At 31.5% G+C, this 15,600-nt stretch overlaps 1 protein-coding gene and 2 non-coding genes across 3 annotated transcripts; all 3 read left to right on the top strand.

The window, feature by feature from the left end:
- Window positions 1-1,846: 1,846 nt before the first annotated feature.
- On the top strand, window positions 1,847-2,293 carry LOC116889652 (elongation factor P-like). Its single transcript, XM_032890556.1, has one exon. The coding sequence runs from the start codon at window positions 1,847-1,849 to the stop codon at window positions 2,291-2,293; it is 447 nt and encodes a 148-aa protein (XP_032746447.1).
- An 836-nt stretch (window positions 2,294-3,129) lies between these two features.
- Trnaq-uug lies at window positions 3,130-3,201 on the top strand. Its single transcript has one exon. It is a non-coding gene; the product is annotated as a tRNA-Gln (tRNA).
- Window positions 3,202-3,209: 8 nt separating this feature from the next.
- On the top strand, window positions 3,210-3,281 carry Trnak-uuu. The gene has a single exon. It is a non-coding gene; the product is annotated as a tRNA-Lys (tRNA).
- Window positions 3,282-15,600: the final 12,319 nt, after the last annotated feature.

The raw sequence follows: 15,600 nt of genomic DNA, 5'->3' as shown, positions 1-15,600 counted from the left end.
ATTGATGAAATCTTTGAGGAAGAGGAATCATAGTGGTGCCCAAGGGGAGAGTCGAACTCCCACAATATCTCTATTGGCAGGTTTTGAATCTGCTGCGTCTGCCTATTCCGCCACTCGGGCAATATAAAGAATTATAAATGCAAACTAATAATTCGTTAAATTCTGTTGTTAAACCCACAAGGGAAGCTGACAAAAAAAACTTACATCTCATAAACGAGGAAATTGAGTTTGAACAAGTCCTTTTGGTTGTTCCTGATGGAGAAAATCAATTGATTAGTTCTGATGAAGCCTTGGAAATGGCTAAGAAACAAGAGTTGGATCTTGTTCTTATAAATGCTAAATCTACACCGCCTATAGTAAAAATTCTTGATTATGGGAAATTCCTATATGACATCAAAAAGCAAAAATCAGGAAAAAAGAATGTTGTTAAAGTTAAATCAATAACAGTAAAACCACAAATTAGTGCACATGATATTGGTTGAAAATCCGATAGAGCTATAGAGTGATTTAAAGCTGGAGATACTGTTCAGTTTGTTGTACGTGCTACAGGAAGAATGTCAGATAGAATTGATCTTATTAATGATGTATTTACGAATTTTTCAAAAAGAGTGGAAGAATATGGTAAATCTAAGGATGGACTGAAGAAAATAAGTAAAATTCAATATGCTACTTATTTCATGCCTATAAAAAAATAGATATTTAATACTATGTCAGTAAAAAAAATAAGAATGAAAACCAAAAAGGCGTTTTCTAAAAGATTTATAGTTTTGGGAAATGGAAAACTTAAAAGAAAACAATCTCATAGATCTCATTTGGCCTCAAACAAGACTACAAAGCAAAAGAGACATGCTAGAACTAGCTTGATTCTTAATAAACCTCAAATGAAACGAGCATATCAATTGCTTCAAGGTTAGGAAATGCGAGTAAGAGGTGGGTTTAAAACCAGACAAAGAAGAAAGAGCATCCTTAAACAAGCAGAAGGATTTTGGGGACATAGGCATAGATCCTATAGAACCGCAAGACAATCTCTTTTAAAGGCAGCGGAATATGCTTTTATTTCTAGAAAACAACAAAAAAGAAATTTCAGAAAACTTTGAATCTTAAGGATTAATGCTGCAGCAAGACAAAATGGTATTACTTATTCTCAGTTTATGAATAACTTGAAAAAAAATAATGTTCTTCTAAATAGAAAAATTCTTTCTGAAATGGCTATTCATAGACCTGAAGATTTTAAAAAGTTATGTCAGCTGTAGTGATTGAGTGAAGTAGATTTTTAGAAGCACAAAAAAAATTAGATTCTTATACTTTTAACTTAAAAAACCTTTCTTATTCGGAAACTGCTTCTGAGAGGTTACTTGCTCTTGTGGTGGAGCTAAATGAATTAGCAAATTCTTCTAAAGTTTTTAAATTTTGAAGCTTACAAGAGGGCAGTAAAACTCAGATATTGGATGAATTTGCAGATGTTTTTCACTTTACACTCTCAATTTTTATAGAGAGAAACATTGACCCTAAAGGAATTGCATTTAAATCTACAGAAATTAAAAGTAAAAAAGAATTGACCCTTTTATTTTTAGAATTAATCTCTTCTTTTAAGCAAGATATATCGGATTCCGAATTTAAAGATTGAGCTCAAAGATTTTTAGATCTTGGAGGAGCTTTGGGATTTACTTGGGAAGAAATAGATAAAGCTTATTGAACTAAATGGCAAGTGAATGTAGAAAGGCAAAATAAGGGTTATTAGAGGATGTCAGAAATAGTACAAGCAATAGATCTTAGAAGGGGGCAAACAATTATTTGAAAGGGGGATCTTTATTTAGTTCTTGACCATTCCTTTAACAAAACGGCTATGAGATCGGGAATTGTTAAATGTAAGGTTAAAAATGTTCAAACAGGATCAATTACTGTGGAGGATTTTTCTGGAATGAAATTTGAAAGAGCTTTAATTAATAAAGTTCCCGTCATTTATTCTTATTCAGATTCTGAGTTTTCCTATTTTTTAGATTCAGAGACTTATGCGGAAATTAGAGTTTCAAACAAAGATTTTGAAGAGGAAATTAAATTTATAGAAGAGGGTCTTGAGCTAAGCTTAAGTCTTTATGAGGAGGAGGTGCTAGCCATTAATTTACCAGAAATAGTTTCTTTAACCATTGAAAAGCTTTCTGATGATTTGCCTGCTACAGATCAGAAGAAAGTTGTTACTTCAACAGGACTTACTGTAGCTGTACCTAAGTTCTGTGAAGTGGGTGACAAAATAAATGTGTCTACTTCGGATGGAAAATATAAGTCACGTTAACAGAAGGTTTTATTTAAGAATTTTATTTTCTCCGTTTTTTTTCTTTTCAGCTGTTTTAAAGTATATTTCTTGTAAATCAGAAGCTAAAAGATACATTTCAGACAGCAGTCATATTTCAGTAGAGGAAAGGTATGAGAAGTTTTTTTCTTTTTATACGAGCTTACTTAGGCTCCAAAATAAGTCATTTACTTTCATTTGTCAAAAAAAAATATCTCAAGTTCAAAGTATTTTTGTTGTTGATGGAGATATTGATTGAAATTCAGTAGCATTACTCAGGTATTTGGTAAAAAATCATCACCATCCATTTCCTTCAATACTTCTTACCTCTTATCTTTTAACAGTAAAAAAAACCTCTATATTTTGAGAACTTATAGATACTTTTTATGGAATTAATGGATTAGTTTCAGCTTTAAATTCAAATAGCTCTTTGATAATAGAAAAAGATTTCATATTTAAAGATCAGAAATATGTTTCTTTGCTTAAAAATAGTCACTTACCAATAATTCCCATTCTTATGAGAAAAAGCAAAACAAAATTTGTTTTCAAAATAGGAAACGCAATAAAAATAAATGAAATAATGGGATTAAAAGAAACAGCTTTGGAAAAAATGTTAAATTCATGTTTTTCGCATCTAGAGCGAGAATTCTTCGATTTAATAGAAAAAAAAGGAGAAAATAAGAAGATTATTTTTAGAGATTTATTTTCGATTAAATAGCTATATATTATTATTTTTAGAGTTGGATTGGGTAGGTAGCGAAGTGGCTAAACGCTTCTGACTGTAGATCAGACACCTTGATGGTTTCGGGGGTTCGAATCCCTCCCTGCCCACCATTAATTGGGCTGTAGCCAAGCGGTAAGGCACTAGACTTTGACTCTAGCACGCGATGGTTCGAATCCATCCAGCCCAGCCATTGTTGACTTGCTAGCTCAGCGGTAGAGCATTCGCCTTTTAAGCGAAGGGTCCTGGGTTCGAATCCCAGGCGAGTCACCACTTTTAAGTCAATAATATTGGCGCTGGAGTGGCGGAATTGGTAGACGCCCAGGACTTAAGATCCTGTGAAGTTTTTCTTCGTGAGAGTTCGAGTCTCTCTTCCAGCACCATATTTGCGGCCATAGTTTAGTGATAAAACCATAGCCTTCCAAGCTATTGATGTGGGTTTGATTCCCATTGGCCGCTCCATTTTGTATGTTTTTAAAACTAGAATATAATTAGTATCCAGTTTTTAATTAAGATAATTCTTATGATTTCTTTTAGTCCCAGAAATTTAAAAGAGCATTGAAAGAAACCATTGGGGCTTCTAGAGCTTAAATTTCTTAAAAATACATTTTCTAGAGCTTGTGGTTATTTCTTTTTATTTGGAGTTCTTCTTACGTTATCAGTTATAGGTATTAACTATGTGTCTGGAGGATATAGTTGGTTTTTGACTCTTTTCTTTTTGATTGTAGCTCTTGTATTTCAATTTCCTCTGGTACGAAATCACTTGATTTACAGAAATAATCCAGTTACAGTTACCAAACAGTTTGTAACAGGAGCTTACACTTGATTGATAGTTACATTTTTGTCTTCATTCTTAGCAGTATCTTCCATACTGGTTTATTTCCTTTCTACTGAAGCAAATTTCTTTTCAAATACGATAACCCTTATAGCCGTTGTTTTTGTGTCTGCTTGCCTAGTTTATGCTATTCCCTTGGCTATCGCTTTATTTCTTGCGAATAAGAGAATGATTATCTCTCTTAGAAAATTTGCTTTTATAGGAAGCTCTATTTATATTGTTTTATCTGCTATTTCTATTACTTGACTTATTTTCTCCCCTTATAGTTCAGGTCAAGGAAGTCTTCTTTTGATTCTAGAATTGGTTTCTTTAGTTCTTTTATTTACCGCTCCAATAATTACTATCTACAAACTTAAAACAGTTATTAGATACATCAATCATGAGGATGCAGAAGAAGTTAAAAGATGAGAAACATATTTTGTATTTGAGATTGTTTACCAATTGCTAGCTCTAGCTCTAACAATTATGAAAATTATTCTTCGTTTTCTACAATCAGCCTCAAGATCCAGATTAGGTTAGTAGAAGTGCTGTTTTTTTAGTGTATGAGCTGCTTATTTAAGGTAGCTATCATACACCTTAAAAAAAATATACCTGTAGCATCTGTCCTAAGTTTTTTTGTCGGGACAGGAACAACAGTATTAGCTTCTTCTGACAATTTATTAAGTAATTTTCAAAAAGGTTTTGATGAAGTTAATTACGATAGTAATCCACACGATTTAATACTTGTAAATAAAAACTTTAAACCCACACAAGATTTAAATCTAAATCCGACTTACAACATTGATTTATCTAAGATTAGTTTTTCCATAAAGAGAGGTTACAAATGAGCTTTTGACACAAATAAAGATCATTCATTCATTAAGGCTTCTAAAAAAGAACAATTGTCTTCTAGCGAAGAAGGCAAAGAGGGATCGTCCAGCCCTATAACTCCAACTCAAATTTTTGATAGTGACAAACTGGCAAGAATCAGCAAGAATGTTTTGACAATTTCTCATGATAAAAAAGCTTCTGGGACATGAGAAGGAAATGAGCTTTTAGCTTGTTGAAATTCCAGCTCCTTTATTGCGGCTTATGATGGAGAGTTAATTTTTAAAGATAGAAATAAAACTTCAGTTAATCCCTATGCAAGCCAACTTAAAAGTAATTTCGCTTTGAAAGAAGATTTATATGAAAAAAACATAGTTTTCAAATGTCCAGGATCTAAACAAGAAGAGAATACATTTTTCAGATATTTAGATTATTTTTGAGGACTAAACAACTACTATAACAATCGATCACGCCTAGCAAATAATTCGAACAATATACCTAAATCTGCAGAATCAGAAGATTCAGAATCTAAATTAACAGAGGATGAAATTTATGAAATAAGTAGAGACACTTTTAATAAGAAGTTTGTTTTTAAAACTGAATTAGAGAAAGCAAAAAAAATATGAGGATTTAGACCCTTTATAGAGCAGGATTACTATTTATCTTTTGATATTGATTTTGAAAACAGAATAGCAGGAAAAGATTTATCTAAGAATTTCAAAGAGCTTGTAAGAAAATTAAAAGACTCAACAATTTTTACAAAATTAGATGATTCAATAAGACAAAACATAAGTCTTTTTTCATCTACAGATATCTTTGACAAATTAGTAACTAAATACTATTTTTCTTCTTTTGAAAAACCACTCTATGAATTTACATCTTGACTTCCCATGATTAAGGGAATGACTTTCTATGAAACTCTTTTGCTACTTACAAAATTATTTTTGTGAACACAACTTTTAGACACAAATAATAAACAGGAATATATCAAGCCTTCTTTTGAATATTCACAACAACTAAAAGAAAGGATCAAAAAAACAATCAATAATTGAGGATCCTCTCTTAGTGCTGATACATTTGATCCATTTAAACAATTTAATGGCGACATAAAGCAAAATGAAGAAGACAATAAATCATTACAAACCAAATCAGAAGATTTCATCTTTTCTACACTTAGATGAAATAAAAAACTTTCAGAATTAGACGAATCAGAATATCAAGAATATCAAGGACAGACAAGTTCTGGGGGACCTGAATCGACTAAATCATGATGTTCAACAAGTTCAACAGGAGCTTGCAACAATTTATTAATTAATGATTACAACGAGAAGACTTTATTTCAAGCTGCAAAAGAAGTTCTTCTTAAGTGAATTGATGGTAATTACAAAACTATAGACTCTTCGGATTCCAGCAACAATAAGGTAATTACAGCTTTTGATAAAAATTCTTACAAAAACAAAAAAAACAACAAAGATTCATCCAATACAAAGTGATTTAATGAGGAATCGGCAGTTTATAAGTACTATAGGCCTTTTCCGGATGATTTTGAGACAGTATACAAAAAATTAAGTTCAGAGCTTTTTGAATCAATCAAGAAGTATTTGGTGTTCATTCAGATGAACAATCTGAATGAGGTAAGAAAGTTCATGAATGATCACAATATATTTACTCTTTCATTCCTGCTTTATACTTTCAAATATAACGTCCCTGAGCCTTACAATAAAAAATCAAAATATAGGGTAATAAATAAATCTTCTTCTGATTTTCATGCAGATGATGGAGATATAAATGAAGATTGATCTGCATCAATTAATTACCACAAATCCATTGTTGTTTCAAATCTTTCAAATGTTTCCGCAAAATTAAATGATTCAAGCACAGTCAATCATCACTTTAAAGTAATTACACAAGAAACCAAAGATAATTCTTCTCTAAATAGGGCAAAGATTCTTTCAGGTAACCCTTTGTTTTCAAATGTACAAGACTATAAGTCAATAATTAGAGAAATAAATCTTTGGAAGGCTAAGGAAGCTAAAGAGAAAACTCCTTCCTCTTATGAATTGAGACATGCATTCAAAGTTCTTTCTAGAGCTAAATTTACAAATCCTGAATATTCAGAAATATTTAAGACTCTATATAACCAATACTCTTGTCCTTATCCTGATTTTTGAAAGTCTTGTGACGCTTTTATTTCTGTACTTGAAGCAGAAAAAGCAATAAATTACATTACACAATTAGAAAAATATGCGAATAATGTCAAAACAAGAGGTTCACAAATTGTATTTGACTTTATAGATCTAGAAAGATTCTATTTCTTAAGTAGTTTCTCTTCTATTATGTCGAGAATATCCATTGTTCCTTCTACAGGATATCTTGATCAATTCTCTTCTGCTTTTGCTTTGGTTTCCCCTTTTTATGCAAAGCACAACAACATAAAGCCTATTTCCGATGAACAATATAAAAAATTTAAGGCAATAGTAGAAAGCGAAGATACTACTCAGGAAGAATGAGAAAAAGAATACTACTCTTTCATTCTTGATCCTACAAATCATGACAGCATAATCAATGTAAATAACAACAAGCTGATTGTTGTGGGAACCGCTTTAACTCCAGACATGATGCTTCCTTCTTTATCTTGGTTAAATCTTGTTCCAAATAAAGAAAAAGAGGCTTTGGTGTATGTGGATGATTACGGTTTTAAAAACATAAAAGATAATTCTCTGTCATCTTGAGATGAATTCTATTTATCTATTGCTTACCCTCAAAAAATCAAAGATCTACATTTAGAAGAGGATTATTTCTTACAACTTAAAAATTATGTAAATTCATTTGTAAATGGAGTTGAGGAAGATAGCACATTTATGTCTTCTAATCCAGAAATACAAACAACAACTTATGAGCTTAGAAAAATAAAGGATCCTGTATTTAATTATTTGGTGTTCTTGAGAAGTAATTATGTGGATAGATTTTTGTCCTCTATAAATTTACTTTCTTACATACTGCTTACATTTGTAGGAGCAGTTACTTTATTTACTGTATGAACACTAATTAAGAGGTATATCACCTCAAGAATAAACACTTTTGGGGTATTTGTTGCTAATGGTATACCTAGATCTTCAATAATTCTTAATTCACTTTCATTTGTTCTTATTCCGGCAGTTATAGGAACTGTAATTGGTTATTTCTTGTCTTTAGCTCTACAGCCTTTGTTATTTGGTTTATTCTCAAAAATTTGATACTTAAATCCTATATTCAATGGATTTAGTCTTCCTCATTTACTGAAATATGTATTTATAACTACAGGAATTCTTATTCCAGTTTGTGTTCTGTCCTCTTTCTGAATGCTTAAGCCTTCTGCAAGTAGTTTGATGAAGACAAGTTTTTTATTTAAGCAAAATGCACTTGTAAGTTATGTATACAAATCATTAAGCGAAGTTTCTCCTCTTTGGAAATTTAGACTTTCAATAATCCTAAACACCATAAATCGAGGTGTTGTGCTTTCCGTATCCACAGTATTTTTATTTGTTTTCAGTAGTTTCTTATTTAACAACTTTGGTCAATTCGAACAACTAAGTAGTCTTGAATTAAAAACAAAAGAATATGGATTTGATATGGGATTTGAAACCCCTACAGAACAAACAGGGCAACATCTAATAAGAAGTTATAAAGGTTTAGGAGATACATTTCTAAATACTGTTTACCATAAGAAAAACATTCTTGAAAATACTGGAAATAAGGATCCAGAAACAGGAGATTTTGTTTGAAACAAACGAGAATTAGTTATTGACAAATCTCAACCAGAAGTTGTTTCCTCAGGACTTTATTCTCCATATCACCTTAAAGACATAAGTTCAATTCTTAAGGCTTGCAATGCTTTAAGTGTGGAAGAAATAAAGGATAAATTTCAACTATTCGATTCTGATTATCCAAGTAAGTTATTCAAAAACAATCCTTACAATGCATTCTTGCTTAATAGTATTCTTAAGAAAAAGAATGGCTCAGACTTAACTGTAAATGGTTGTGATAAGAATACAAAAATTTCAGATTTTTATGATCAACAGGCTTTGCCTTTACCGACTCCAACACATGAATCTTTAAAACTTTTTTATCATTCAATTCCTAAAACTCCGGGGGCAAATAGTCAAGGAAAAGGATCTTCCCAAAACTCAAAAATATTCAATCCAGATGTTACAAATGAAAACATAAAAGCGAGTCTTAATATTTCGAATTATGTTCCTGTTAAGGATGAACTTTGGAAAACAAGCGATTCCTCGAAAACAGCAAAAGAAATGCTGAAGTTTGGGAATGAGCCTTTATTTAAACCACTTATTGATTACTACAAGCAGAAGAAACCTTTATTACCAAAACATTCTGCAAAACACGAAAACCAAAGTTTATATTCTTGAAATTTTGTTTCCACACCAAGTATTACAGCAGGATCTGGGGATGATAGTGATGTGTATGGAGATTTCAGAACATTAAATAACTCAAACCAACATTATCACCCAACCCTATCTAGATTATTTAAAGACCACTCAAACTATTGATTGTTCTCTTATTCAGATTTAGAAGATTTACAAGCAGACCCTATTTTCTTTAAGAATAAAGTCGTTATGTCCTTCTTGTTTAATCACGATTTTGAATTTACTTTATTTGGAAAAACAATAACAATCAATCCTTGAAATGAATTTACAGACTTCTTCTCTAAATATTCTCCTGAGCTTGTTTCTGCAATAGATAAGAACCATAACAATTTTGTAAGTGCAATTATTAAGTCCAGATATGGGGAGTTTTTTGTGAAGAGATTTATGACAAAGATTGAAAATGCAGGAAATAAATCTTCAAATGTTCAAACACATCATGGAAAGAAGATTTGATATGTGACTAAAAATGAACTTAAACCAGAAATTCAAAATAATGTGGAGGAGGGTGTTTATTATCTTGATCCAAGGAAAATCATTTACTTTTATGACAAATTAAATGAAACAAGTACTGCAGGATCTAAAACTTCCTCAGTGTCTGTTTCAATCGAATTCAGTGATAGATATTTCGACAGATTTGTGATCTTTAGACCAGATTTTTTGTACTTGTTCTATGCACTTATGAAAGATCCAGATTTTTTAAAACCAGAGATTGCACCTATAAAGATTGTCTTTAATCAGAGTATTTATGTAGGAAATTATGACAAACAATTGGAGGAAGAATGGGAAATTGTGGGTGACCCAAGAGAGGATTCAAAACAGAGAATAGGACTTACTTCTACACACTGAGGAAATGAACAAGAAATTGATTACTCTAAACAACCGAATGGAGATCAAACTTATACATATTTACTATCAGATATAGAAAATGCGGGGGTAGGAATCAAAATTATTGGACTTAAACAGGATGTAAGGGGAAGTTATGTAAGGCTGTACAAAGGGGATGAGATTATTAATCATAGGTTATATAGTTCAAGTAAAGAAGAAGATGATTCTTATCCGATAGTTATTAACCAATTCACTGCAAAGAAATTAAATCTTGAACAGGGAGATACATTTACTGCAAAGATTAGAAATTTAAGAGAAAAATTTACACTTCAATTTAAAGGAAAGAAAGAGTCTGATATTTATAAAACAGTGAAATTTAGGGTTGTAGATATATTTGATTCATACTATCAAACTGCATTTTTCATGAGTCAGAAGGATGCGAATGAAATACTGGGACTAAATCCTGATTATGGATTTAATGGAATATTCACAAAGAAATTTATAGATAACTCAGATCTTCCTTTGCAACTTAAGGGGGCTGTGTCTGGATACAGTAAATCTGGATTTTTTGTAAGACAAGCTATAGATAGAACTTCTGCAGAATTCCTTAATTTTTTGTCTTCATCAAGAAATAACGATTCAAAACTAGATGCAGAATTGCTTTCTCACAAATTAATACAACCAAATAATCAAAAATGATTTAGTTACCTTTATCTTGTGGATCAAAAAAATAGAGAAGCCCATTCTATTGATCAAAGAAATCCGGATGAATTTGCAGGATTGCTTGAGCAAGTTTATGGGAAAAAGAATGCTCTAGGTTCTTCAATTAATGACATTAAGAATGCTTCAATTTCAAATGATTTCATATTTAACACAGCAAGTGATTTGGTATTTTCAATAATAAATCTATTTATTTCAATTTTTTCTCCTCTACTTGTATGTACTTTGCTTGTAATTACTAATTTGATAATTGAAGACTTGAAAAACCTACTTACAATTTTGAATTTACTAGGATTTACAAATAGAGAAAATGCAGTAACTATATTGCTTTACTTAGGTTTAATTTTGGGTATATCCACAATAATCTCTCTTCCTATTGCTTCTGCTATGTTGGGCGCTTATGTAAATACCTTATTTAATAACATTTCTATATATCTGCCTGTGTACTTGAGATTTGATTACACCTTACTTTGTTTTGGAATTATTCTTTCTATGTTTGGGTTCTCCTACTTCAAATCTATGAGAAAAATTAGAGGTTTACATTTGCCTACAGCTATGAAGAGCTTGAATGACTAGAAATTAAAGATTATGTATTCTGTAGAGCTTGTGGATTTGTGTTTTGGATATACACAAAACAAACCAATACTGAAAAAAATAAATTTAAAGCTTTCTAGAAATAAATACATCTGTGTTCTTGGGCACAATGGTTCAGGAAAAAGTACACTTTCAAAACTACTTATAGGTCTGGCTAAGCCTTGGTCAGGAACTATAAAGATTTTTGATATGGAAATGAATGAAGAGAATTACAAGAAGATATTGCTAAAAATTGGTCTTATATTTCAAAATCCTGATAGTCAATTTATAGGTTTAACTGCAGAGGAAGATATTGCTTTTGGTCTTGAAAATAGGAATGTTCCTAGGGTTTTGGTGAAAAAGATAATAGACAGAGTAAGTAAATTTTTAAATATAGAGTCCTTACTTAAACTTAACTCTTCAGAGTTATCTGGAGGAGAAAAGCAAAAGGTAGCTATAGCATCTATTCTGGCATTAAATCCAGAAGTAATTATTTTTGACGAATCCACATCCATGCTTGACACCGCAAGTAAAACAGAAGTTTTGAAAATTATGAAGAGATTGGTGCAGAAAGAAGGGAAAACAGTTCTTTCCATAACACACGATATGGAGGAGCTTTTGTTGGCGGACGAGATTGTTTTACTTAAGGATGGAAATTTGCTCGCTCATACTACTCCTTCAGAATTACTTAAAGATTTAGAACTTATAAAGTCTTCAAACTTAGATTTACCTTTTATCCACTGTTTGGCTACAGAATTAAGAAATAAAGGAGTAGATATACCTTTCTTTAAGACAGAGGATGAGCTTGTGAAGTTGCTTACAAAGAATGTGAAGTAGTTTTCTTAAGTTTATAAGCGGTAAATCCTCAGAAGAGAAGCGAATAATTACTTCTTATAAATTACACCCAAATATAGCTCTGGAGGCTAGGGATATAAACTTTTTTTATGGCAAAAAGAAAATAGTAGATGGGTTTAGTTTTAAATTTGAAAAAAACAAAATTTATACGATATTAGGGGCAGCAGGATCAGGAAAAAGCACTTTGGCAGCTCACTTTAATGGATTACTTAAGTCTGATACTGCAAATATATTTTTATTTAACGGACAGAACATATACAAATTCAACAAGAAAATATACAATTTCAAGGAGATAAGGAAGACAGTGGGGATGGTTTTACAAAATCCTGAGTATCAACTTTTTAAAGAGACTGTGCTTGAGGATGTTTGTTGTGGAATGAAAATGTTAAATGTTGTAGATGGAGATCCTATTGAGAAGAGCAAGAGGAAACTTATAGAGCTGGGTATGGGGGAAGAATTCTTCGAGAGAAATCCCCTTATGCTTTCTGGAGGGCAAAAGAAAAAAGTGGCTTTAGCGGGAATTCTAGTTATAGATGCGGATATTGTGGTTTTTGATGAACCTATATTGGGTCTTGATCCTTATTCCTCCGCAAAAATTGTGGAAATCATAGTAGATCTTAAAAAACAAGGAAAAACAGTGATAGTGATTTCAAACAATATAGATTTATTGCTATCTTTGGGGGATGAAATGCTTGTTATAGATAGAGGCAGACTTATCTTGAGTGGAAACCCATACACTATATTTAGGGATGAAAGATTGAATCTTGGAGTTCCAAAAATTATTGAATTTATAAAAAAACTTACAAAAGCTTCTAGCAAGTTTGAAAAAATCTGAGAAGATGAACCTAAAACTTATCAGGAGCTTTCTAAATCTATCTTAAATGTTCTTGGAAAATAGCTTTTCGCATAACAATACTTTCTTAAATAAGCTTAATCCGCTTATAAAGTTCATCATATTCTTTGCAGTTATATTTTTAGTTTTCCTAAAAATAAATCTGCTCACACAACTTCTACTTCTTATATTTGTAGGAATTGTAGCTTGGAAAGGGGAATGTCAACATGTTCTTAAGAGATCTATTTCTGTATATGCATTCTTGCTTTTCTTTTTATTTGCAGTAAATTTTTTCTTTCTTAAAACTCCTGGTTTTTGAACAGACACAAAATTTTCCAAATATACAGATATTTTGGGTTTAGTTAAACCTTATTATCCTAGTGCAGTTAGTGTGAAACATGGTTGGTTTTTTGGAGGAGAAGTGTTGAAAGCTTCAAATTCACACGATGTATTTTCCACAGAAAATATCTCCGTTCTAGAATCAATAATTAAGGGAAATGCTAATTCGAGTGGAAATTCAGGATCAGAACAATCATTACCCACTTTGCCTATTCAAGGGAAATGAAAGATTATTCCGGTAAAAACGGGTAATTTTGAAGGGGCTTTAGAGAAAGTTCATTATGTGGCTTTTTTACCTACTTGATATACAGTTTCACTACTACAAATAGTTCATGCAGTTGCTCTTACAAACAAAATAGTAATGATCATGATTTTGTCTGCAGTCTTTTCTATAACTTCCCCGTTGTCTTCATTTACATATGCTTTGGAGGATTTATTTAGACCTACACGGGCTCTGAAATTTCCTGATAGGATTATGGCCTTAGCTTCAGCAATTTCTATTAGGTTTGCTCCTTCTCTAATTTCAGAAGCTTCAAGAATAATAAAAGCTCAAGCAAGTAGGGGGATAGATTACAAAAATGGTAGATTTAGAGATAAGTTATCAGCCTTGCTTTCTCTTTTTGTTCCTTTGTTTGTTATCTCCTTTTTTAAATCAGGAGAATTGGCAGAAGCGATGAAGGCTAGGGGATATGACCATACACAAGCCAGATCTTGCTACAAAATTTATAGAGCTAATTTGATAGATTTAACTGTATTTGCAGTAGCAACATTCTTTTTATCTTCACTTTACTATATGTTTTTTAACAGTTATTTCTTAAGCATTTTTTCTATGACTGAATGCCTTGTGCTTGTGGCACAATAATAAAATTAAACTTCCTATATTGTGGATAAAAAAATTAAATTTAAAAGTTCTCTCCATAGAGAAATTTTTATAAATTCGGACAAATTTACTTTCTTGCTTACAAAACAAGAGCTGTCCTCTCTTCCTGCTTCCACAGGAAAACTTCTGACTATACAAGGAGTAAGCTTTCAAGTTGTAGCTATACCAAACTCACAGAAATTTGTTCTGTTCAGGCTTATTGCAAACTATAAAGAGAAAAATTTTGAGTTTAAAGGAGAGGATTTTTATCTAAGGGGAGTAAAACGTGAATTACATCCGGTTTCTAAGCTTGATTTAAAAAATAAAACATTAACTATGTCGGCTGAGGAGAAATCAAAAATACTTAAATCTCAAGAATTATTTGTAGAAGAAGAAAAAGCAAATCTAGAAAAGTTAGATCAAGAGTCCTCAGGTTTTTTGAAAACAGAACAAATATCCACAGATTCAATTAAGGCTTCTGAAGAAGATGTAAAAAAAGTTTTAGAAGAGGTTTCTACAATATCAAAAAAAGAAGAGGAAATCCCAAAAGAAGCTAGTTCAATTGAAATTAGACCAGAGTCAAAAAAATCAATAAATAAAAAAACTTCACAATCAGAAAAGAAAAATGATTTCAGATTTAAAAGTACACAGGAAATTGAGAATATTCTTACTTCAGAAATAGCTTCTTCTAATTCCATTTCTTCAGAGGGGGAAGACGGAGGAGATGGAGATGAAGGTGACAAATCTAAACAAACCGCTAAATTTACTCCTAAGAATTCTGATTCAGAAGTTTTAGTAAGCCCAGAAGAATCTCTATTTCTATCTCCAGTAAATCTTGAAAAGAAAGGAAATTTTTGATTCACCCTTAATTCCCAAGTTCAGGATGCTGATAAATTCTTTAATGATTTAAGGCTTTATTATTTCTCAAATCCTTCAGAAATAAATGCAAAGATTGGATTTGTAAATTCTTCAGAGCTTCCCCCTGTTTTCTCTAGATCTTTTTCTGGTCTAAATCTAAAGGATTTAAACAAAGCTTTTGCAGAGAAGATTGCGGCTAGAGTGGATGAATTACAAGAGAATAAAAATCGAATTGAGGCTGATTTAATAGCCCTTAGTGAACAACTTTCAAAAGGAGGCCAAATTCCTACAGATCACAGGCAGTATCAGGAACTTCTTTCTTCAAAAAGATCCATACAAGAATGTATAGATAGAGCTAGAACTGCAATTTCAATTTACTCTAAGAATGCAAATGAATTTAAAACAGAAGCACAAACAGCCTCACAGAAATTTTTCCTAAATATACATGGTAGTCCAGAAATCATTTCTAGGTATTACGAGAAAGTTACTGAAAAATTATTTGAATTGAATGAAGAAATAAATGAAATTAATCAGAAACATATAGATTTAGAGAACTTAATTGTTAGAAGATTAAAGGAACAAGAAGCGGCTAAGAATGCAAAAGAGAAAGTACGAAAACTGGTTGAACAAGAAACATTAGAAGCATTTAGAGAGGATAATAA

Source organism: Rattus rattus, unplaced genomic scaffold (assembly GCF_011064425.1).
Source record: "Rattus rattus isolate New Zealand unplaced genomic scaffold, Rrattus_CSIRO_v1 PGA_scaffold_45, whole genome shotgun sequence".
NCBI lineage: Eukaryota > Metazoa > Chordata > Mammalia > Rodentia > Muridae > Rattus > Rattus rattus.
This window is presented reverse-complemented; position numbering and strand designations above follow the sequence as displayed.